This window comes from Leuciscus leuciscus, assembly GCF_965113295.1.
Source record: "Leuciscus leuciscus genome assembly, chromosome: 16".
Classification (NCBI taxonomy): Eukaryota; Metazoa; Chordata; class Actinopteri; order Cypriniformes; family Leuciscidae; genus Leuciscus; species Leuciscus leuciscus.
In genome coordinates, this window is record NC_138740.1 from 3,788,230 (window position 1) to 3,797,470 (window position 9,241).

At 39.7% G+C, this 9,241-nt stretch overlaps 1 protein-coding gene across 1 annotated transcript; it reads right to left on the reverse strand.

Annotated features, from left to right (window-relative positions):
• Positions 1 to 3,103: 3,103 nt before the first annotated feature.
• Positions 3,104 to 6,461, reverse strand: LOC309477576 (uncharacterized protein; the record flags this gene model as incomplete). The annotated part of the gene is made up of 3 exons (XM_082140850.1): positions 6,239 to 6,461; positions 5,420 to 5,707; positions 3,104 to 3,160 (listed from the first exon to the last, which is right to left on the reverse strand). Exons 1-3 carry the CDS (start codon positions 6,275 to 6,277, stop codon positions 3,104 to 3,106), a joined length of 384 nt encoding a protein of 127 aa, XP_081996976.1. The 5' UTR covers positions 6,278 to 6,461.
• Between the last annotated feature and the right edge of the window lie 2,780 nt (positions 6,462 to 9,241).

Here is a 9,241-nt window from a genome sequence, read left to right on the forward strand (position 1 = left end):
TTGAGAGAAATGCAAAAAGTGTTGCAACTGTCCCCGGTCACCCCTAGGCTCATATTCAGAATGTCCTTTTCGTATAACGCCAACAACCGCACAAATGGGCTTCCTTTGTGAAATATAGCAGACCACAGTTTTAAATAACAGTTTAAAAAAGGTGGTCTGCTATTTTTCTCAAAGGAAGCTCAGTCAGTCAGTCAGACAGACAGACAGACAGATAGATAGATAGATAGATAGATAGATAGATAGATAGATAGATAGATAGATAGATAGATAGATAGATAGATAGATAGATAGATAGATAGATGCGCCTTTGTAAGATATGCGCTCGTCTTCACAAAAACTACATGCAGGGTTTTTAAACATTTCGTGTGGAGAAAATATTGTTTGTTCTGGGCAGTATGGCAAAGCCATGGCAAAAAGCAGGATAACTTGTAGGCTATAGCCTACTTGAAAGGAAAACAAATTTGCCAAGTAAAAACAGTGTTTGTGTTATTTTTTCTCTCTAGTAGGCTACATCTTTAAATATAGAGCTCATGACAAATAAAAGTTCCATATGGACAAACATTAAATGCAAAAACCAGAGTGAATAACAATATCTTAAAATAAACTAGAGAGTGGATACACAGATATGGCCTGTTTATGAATGAAATTAATGCATTTATTTGTCATTTAAACTGATGCAAACAGGGAAAGAGAGTAGAAAACACTTATTATCCTGTCGCCCCCTCTAGTGGACAGCATTAAGTATTACCGCCTTCATTGCTCAGATAACGCAAGTCAATGGATTTTTGAGGGAAATAAGTCTGACCAGTTAGAAAAGATATAAGCGAGTCAGACCAGTCTGAAGGTCTGAGCTGAATTTGGTGAAGCATTAAAGTTCTAGGCGGAGTCAATTTCTCATAATAATAATAATAATAATAAATAATAATAATAATATTCAAATATGCTGGCTTTCTTAAGCCAACATAATAAAGAAAATTCAGAGAAACATCGACCAATTCAGTATGTAATAAAATTGTATTAGTTTTATAATAAAACTAATAACATTTTAAAGGTATGCCGTGCTCTTCAATTTACATGATTTTAATTAATCCCAAACCTGGTAATTTTGTCATTATTAATGTACGTTCACTGATTCTAGCTTCTTTCTTTTCTGTCTCTTTCTTTTCATGTGAACTGAGTAGGCTACACATGCTTACATTCATAAATATAAACTTTATTTCTATTCAATTTTCAAAATGATTTATAGCCTACATATAAGCCTACACGCCTACCTGCCTTTTGATGTAAATAAAAGACGAGAGTGGTAAATGTTACGGACATATTATCATGGTACAGTTCAGCCTATTATTGATTTTTATTTCCACTTCCCTTTTGGATGCTATTGGAACTATTTGCACTGTATTTATCAATGGGAAATACATCATGCTAAAATAATCTGTCATACTGTAGTTCACATTATTGGGGTCGCTTGCAAGTCTCAGCAACCCGAATTACGTGACCAGCAACATATTTCTGCTTCAAATATTGTGTGTAGTTAACAGTGAGTGGTGGTTTCAGACATTATTTTATTAAAGTGCATTTGTCAGTGCCGCACTCGTACTGACTCTTATTCTGCCTGAAAGAAAGAAAAGCTCGTAGCTTACTGAAGGCGGAGCGTTTCGACCAATCAGATGAAAGGGGCGTTTCAGCGCCGCCCACGTGTGCAAATGAAATATCGAGGCCATTAACCGATTTGTAAACCACTAACGAAAAATGAAAAATCGAGCCAAAATCTAATTTTTCGTTTTTTAAACTAAACTAAAAAACGAATAAACGAGCTGGATTTCATTTCTCGTTATTCCATTCCAAACAGGAAATCAAATGATCAAAAAGTACACGGACCCCCAAGAATGAGTTTGCAAAAACTTACAGACCATGAATTTTTAATTTTTTAATTTGAATGATATTGACAACATATTTGTCAAGTTGCAGACATGAATGTATGTCCAACTGAAGAAGAGGCACTATATTAACTGTCTACTTTTATATAGTACATATATTAATACTTCCATAAAGAGACACTTAAAAACTCATATTTTATTTGAAAAGAGACATGTCCATCCATTGTATAACTATATATCATCAGCACAAGCCATTGTGCTTCAACACCGACGATCGCCTCAAGTTAAACTGCATTGTTTCATTTACCTTCTGTGTCATTGCCCACAACGCTTACGTGACAGGACTTTGAAACAGCAAACAGCTAAAACAATAAAAGGCATGACTTACATCGCATCCTTATTTTTTCTTCGTTTTAACACCCTGAGAAAGGATTTTGTAAAGATAAAACCGATTTTAAATTCAGAGATATTGCGGCTGGTTTTACCTTGAAAGTCGAGAACGGTCCAATCACACAAGACAAAAATATAAAAAATAACTTTGATTCGCTGAAATCAAAAGTGGGAGGGTCTGACACAAGGCCAATCTGAAACAAACCAATTAGAGCTCGGCCTCAAGTCACATGCGTTTAAAAAAAATGACGGCCCAGAATAATTAGGCCGTTGATTTTCTGATCATATTTTTTTTCTCCAGGCACATTTTACCAATTCCAAACCACATTAATCTTAATAACTACTATTCATTTTGTATTGAATCATTGATAAGTGATATATAATTGTTCATGAAAGCTGGAAATGAAAAACGCCTTGTATTCAGGTGTGCATAATTATTAGGCAAGTTTTCTTTTACAGATAAAATAAGCCACAAAAAAAAAAAAGAAAAAAAGAGAGATAAAGAACCCCCCATAATTGATTACTATTGTTTAGCCTTTACCTCTTTTGTGAATACTGACCAATTAAACCTACTGAAAAGAGCTTGTGACTAAACCTCATAACTCCATTGGATCAAACTGTCGATCAAACCTCATAACGGAGGATTTCGAACAGCCGTTGAGCATACATCGGTTTTACACTCGTTGTTGCAGTGCAATGTGGGATTGAATAAGTGCACTCAATAATGTCCACTATGGTTTTGGACACTACAAATGGCTGTCCCCTCAAATAACGCCCTATTTGAGGGTATAGGGAGCGATTTCAGATTCAGCCAGGGACTACAGCGAGAGGTTTCAGGACATCTTTAAGGTCCGGTTGTCTCCTAGATATTGATAGAGGCTCTCTGATGGCTGCAAATGATATGCATGTTTGTTATGTACATATTGGAAAGCAGGGTCTCAGCGAGCCTCAACAGCGCCACCTTGTTACCGGATATAGCCTACAACACTATCCATTATCAATCTTTGTTTACACTGAATGTAATAAAATCAGAATCATTCTCGCGTTTCGATGAAAGTATAAAAGGGGCGCCTAGAGAACATGAGATCCTCTAAGTGCTCCGGCCCTGCCTTCACAAACATCACGCTTTAATGGCAGGGCATACGCGACGGCGGGTCTGGCTGGTGATGCCTTGCACACAATGGCTGTGTTGAAAGCATACCAGGCTGATCTGCTGAAAGATTTGAACCAAGGTCAGGGTCTTTATTCAAGAGATTTCATAACGTTATGTAATATATCACATTATAATTTGCAGTATATTCCCATATATGTTTGTTCCATAAGGAACTTGCTAAGAATCTCAGGGCAATGCACACAGTTTATGCTGTTGTTAAAGCCCGACTCCGACGAGTCGAACATTTAATGTGTGTTTCCAACAAATAAATGATGCAAATGATAGAACGATGAACAAATAACGATGATGGTGAGAGAACATTGTGCTTGATACATTTTTCATCTTCAAACCAAACTTGGGTCTTCAGCCGATAAAGTTTGAATCCCGTCAGGCTAGTGCGCTTCCCATAATGTTCACGCATTAGGCCAGTAGGCGCAGAGTAGACGGTCTTTTGTTGCTGTTTCAACACATTTGATCACATGAGCGTTTACACTACGAAAACAATCCGGTTGAATGTGTTTTCTTCCTCTGGAAGTGGTTAAAAGTGGACAAGCTCAAAATGTTTTAGACCCCGTTTACACCTGTACTTAGTGTCGTCCACTTGTGATCCGATCGACCAAAACGCATATTAACACCAGGTGTAAACAGGCCTCACATGTCAATCAGGTTCCTAGCCCTCCCTCTGTCTCACCTCATCAGCAACATGTCTGCCCAACTGTCCCTTCAAGCCCTTCATCCCAGGGGGGCAGGGTTTCATAAAATATTGAAGCTTCCCCGGGCGCCGCCATTGATTAGCGGACCAACACCTGCTGTTAGCATTCCATTGACTCCCATTCATTTTGGCGTCACTTTGACAGCGAATAACTTTACATCTGAGGCGTTTAAAGACTCCATTTGTCCATTATTTATTTCTAAAGAAACACGAAAATGTGTAAAATGCTCCCTTACTTTGTATCTTACGTTATGGCCCCGTAGAAGCAGTTTTTGTAAAAATAGGCTAACGCAGTGGTTCCCAATCCTGGTCCTGGGGACCCACAGCTCTGCACAGTTTGTATGTCTCCTTTATCTGACACACCCAGTTCAGTTCAGAGCTCTTTCCTAACGAGATGATGATCTGAATCAGGTGTGTTAAATGAGGGAGACATGCAAACTGTGCAGAGCTGTGGGTCCCCAGGACCAGGATTGGGAACCACTGGGCTAACGATTGCGTCATAACCACTCGACTCTCTGTCGCACAGTAGAGAGATTACCGTACAGACAGGAGGAGAAGCTCGTAGGCAATAGGGGGGACGTGGAGGCAAAATGACAAAATAATTAATCAGAATGCTTAGCAAAAGTTTCTCCTGCTCCAGCTCATGGACACCTCCTACTCACACTCTCCGTCTCTGCAAGTTTCGGAAAGGGAATGATTCAGATTTCTCTCGGCACAGCTACTAGAAGACAGACGGGTTGCTCACGTCACATCTACGTCGTCAAGCTCGGTTTGAGTCTGCGCAGTACGCTCGACCATCAGGAAGTGAGAGCTTCTAATTGACTTCACTTGTCTCCATTGAATCCAATGGGGTCGCTGTGTCCAGTTTATATACTGTCTATGCTTCATCCCGAGGAACTCTCCATATCCTCTGTTGTCCTCGTCAGTAGCGGCTGCCTCTTCCGTCTCCTCCTCCACGTCCTCCTCATCCGTCACCTCCTCTTCCTCCTCCTCCTCCACGTCCTCCTCCTCCGTCACCTCCTCTTCCTCCTCCTCCTCCTCCTCCTCCTCCTCCTCCTCCTCCTCCTCTTCCTCCTCCTCCTCCTCTTCCTCCTCCTCTTCCTCCTCCTCCTCCTCTTCCTCCTCCTCCTCCACGTCCTCCTCCTCCGTCACCTCCTCTTCCTCCTCCTCCTCCTCTTCCTCCTCCTCTTCCTCTTCCTCCTCTTCCGTCTCCTCCACGTCCTCCTCCTCCGTCACCTCCTCGTCCTCCTCCTCCGTCACCTCCTCTTCCTCCTCCTCCTCCACGTCCTCCTCCTCCGTCACCTCCTCCTCCGTCACCTCCTCTTCCTCCTCCTCCTCTTCCTCCTCCTCCTCTTCCTCCTCTTCCTCCTCCTCCTCTTCCTCCTCTTCCTCCTCCTCCTCTTCCGTCTCCTCCTCTTCCTCCTCCTCCTCTTCCTCCTCCTCCTCCTCCTCCTCTTCCGTCTCCTCCTCCTCCTCCTCCTCCATGCGCTGATGCATCTCTCCCATTTCCTCGAAGCTGGAGCCCGAGGTGTCGTCCATATTCTCCCTGTCCACCACTGCCGAGCCGCTGCCCTGGGGTCGGTCACGAGAAAGAGAGAAAGTTCTGTCACAAAGTCTGTAAAACACTCATAAAGCCAATTTTCACATTCCAGAATAAGTTAGAGAATGTGATGGAGCAGGACAGGTTTATTTTCCCTTTATTTCTGTATAATTTGCTAAACTTTTCTGAATATTGCAAATATATAGAAAGTATTAAAGGGTTAATTCACCCAAAAATGTACCCCATAATTTACCCACCCTCAAGCCATTCTAGGTGTATATGACTTTCTTCTTTCAGCCAAACACAATCAGAGTTATATTTAAAAAAAATATCCTGGCTCTTCCAAGCTTTATAATGGGAGTGAACGGTACCTGAAATTTTGAAGCCTAAAAAAGCACATCTATCCATCATAAAAAGTAATTCATATGGCTCCGGGGGGTTAATAACTCACTTTTATGATGGATGGATGTGCTTTTTTGGTCTTCGAAAAGTTTCACAGAAAAATCTTGTGTTTTCATACGTTATGTGACTGTATAATGCTGAGCTGAGTTGAGCTAAATTACCTGGATAATGTTGTCATCAAAAATATCCCATGGTTCCATATTTGTGTTTTTGCTTCCTTGTGATGCCGACGTTGTTTTGCACTATGAAGAATAAGCAAAAACATTAGCTGCTAGAATATTAAAACGCTACAATCTATAGTTTGATTCTGGTGCTCATTTTAGTTTGATATTAAAAATGGTTTGTGTGAATTGTACAGCGCTGGGACAAAAAAAAAAGTCTTTCTTTTTCTTATTTATATATTTATTAACCGCTTGTAGAAGAAAAAAGAAAGAAAACATTAACAACAATTATTGTCATTGTCATAAATACAATACTCCAGAGTCCTTCAGTCCATATTAAGTTCCTTCAGTCTTACAAGTCCTTAAATAGCTTTTAAGTTTTTAGAGAACTGAATAGATTCAAAATACATGTTTATTTCAAGTTTTAATCTTAAAAAAAGAGGATTGCATTTAGAAAATTTACATTTGTGAATTTGTGAAGGTTTATAAAATAAATATCACTTTTCTTTTCACATTTTCACAAGTTAGGATTCACATAACATTTGATAAAATCACACAAATGTCACACCAAAATGTGTATGGACTCACCTCAGCTTCCCCTGATCATCGCAATCACAATGAAACCGCAACCAGGCACAGAAAGAGTGTACATTTAAAAATTAAAATGAATTTGTGTGTGTGTGTGTGTGTGTAAGATTTAAGTTACGAGTGACAGTGGTTTGTGTTGTTCCCCTTTGCTACTTAAAAACATTTTCCATCCTGCACATCAATGGCATTGTAGTGTCAACAACATTTTGCTGCAGTATTTTCAGACATTTCATAACTTCAGTCTATGGAAATGATATCAGTGTAGTCTAGTCAACCATGTAGATAGAGATTTTAAACAGTTTATTTCAGGAAGCACAATAGTGTCACCGTCATGTTCAGTTTGTGTTGGTTTTCACTCGTCACATGTGTTCCTTTGTTCTCTTTTAGTTAATTATCTTTGTGTATTTAAGTTCGTGCTTGAGTTCAGTTCTTGCTCCTGTATTGTTATGCATCGCATACGTTTTTTGAACTTTAAAAGTAGGCCTTTGCTTTTTCACTTCTAAGTTTTGTCATAGATCGGGAATGTTTAAAAGCATTTATTCTTTTCTATTCTTTGAAAGCATTTATTTAAAGGGGTCACATCATATTTTTTTTTTAAACCCAATACCCAACATGAGGGTGAGTAAATAATGATGATAGAATTCTTTAGATTAATTAATTTGTTTTTGGGTAACTGTTCCCTCAAGTTTCAAGATTTTTCCTGAATCTTTGCAATAATACAAGAAAGGAAATGAGAACAGAGACTGACTCTGCATGCACTTTTTTTTTTTTTTTTTTACATAACCACAAATATTATATTAAATAAGCATTTATTTAAAGGGACCATGTTATAATTTTTTATAAGCCCACTAAGATCCACTTATAATTTTCAAGAATTTATTTAAATTTTTTATTAAGCTGAATGATTAATACGGCCTAAAATTAACACTCGCCAAACGCGAGTAAAAATCGACGTTGGCGAGTATGAAACGGTGTCAATTACCAGTTGGCCAGTAACATTTTTATGAATTCTAACAATGCAGTGTTATGAGAACATGAGCAAACATGACCGACGCTCGGATTGATGGACCAGCGCTGCATCGAAAGTTTAAGGCGTGCCAATTTAAACATGCAAGCGCAAGAACAGTTTGAACTCAATTTGTTATTCGCAAGTGGTTTGGGAAGTTTCTGTGTGCAAAAGCGCTCGCCCAGAAAGCTGTGACTCAGACAGCGCACAAATACTGAATTGAGCCGTTTAAAAAAGGTGCGTTTCAACGAGTATCCTAGTGAACATAGTCAAGTCAAGTCACCTTTATTTATATAGCGCTTTTTACAATACAGATTGTTTCAAAGCAGCTTTACAGTGATAACATGAAAATAATACAACAAAGTTTGTTTTTCGAAGAAAATGGCATCATCGTCCACCAAGGCAGATCAATAATATTATTGAATATTAAATGTCCCCCAACTAAGCAAGCCATTATAGGTCAGAAGTCAGATTGGATCAGAACATTGAGAATATTAATCTGGTTGAAGATCGGAGTCACGCCGGTATGGAGACGAGTTTGTTGAGGATCGGTGCCGATGAGGCCTTCACAGGGCTGATGAGGCTGACCCTTGAGGAAGGCGTTGTGGTCGTGTCTAGGCGCAGGTCCACCATCTGATCTGGATACGGCCCGGATCTGGCTGACTGCAGTAAACCTCATTAGCGTAGATGCCATTCTTCTTATGATGTAACGAGTACATCAGGTCAGGTCATCATAGTCAGTTAAACAGCTGAGAAAGAAAACACACATGTACAGTATAAGTAGGCTATATTGCATCAGTGCATTAGGTCTTAAAGTGACAGCAGCCTAATAATCCTGCTGCTCTCTCAAAGGACAAAGGGGGAAAAAACGTACTGCTCTTGACTGAATACCTTTTGTGACTTTAATGAAGATTAATCTGTTTAATTTAGTAATTAATGCAGTGTTATTTTACATTTGTTAATTTTGATTAATTTATAATGGCCCTTTTGCAACTTTTCTCTGTATTTATTTCAGATATGTCAACAGGAGACTCATTCCGATCAATAGCTTTTAGCTACAGGGTGGGTTACTGCACAGTGGCAAGGGTGGTAAAAGAAGTGTGTGAGGCAATATTGTCTCTCTTGGTCCAGGAATACATGCTTGGTGTCTCACCAAAAGTGGCAGATGCAGTGGTGTGAAGGCCACTTGCATCCTTCACAATTTCATACGTTATGAGGATGCTGATGCAGAGGAAGGAAGTTGTGCCCCCCTGCCATCAGAGCCACAGTTTTCCATGCAGCCCATCCAGCGAGCTGGCAGCAACAATGCCTCTAGGGAAGCAGTGGAAATAAGCCAAAGGTACACCACCTACTTCTCTTCTCCAGCAGGTGAAGTTGCATGGAGGTATTCTGTCATCTAATGCCTCATA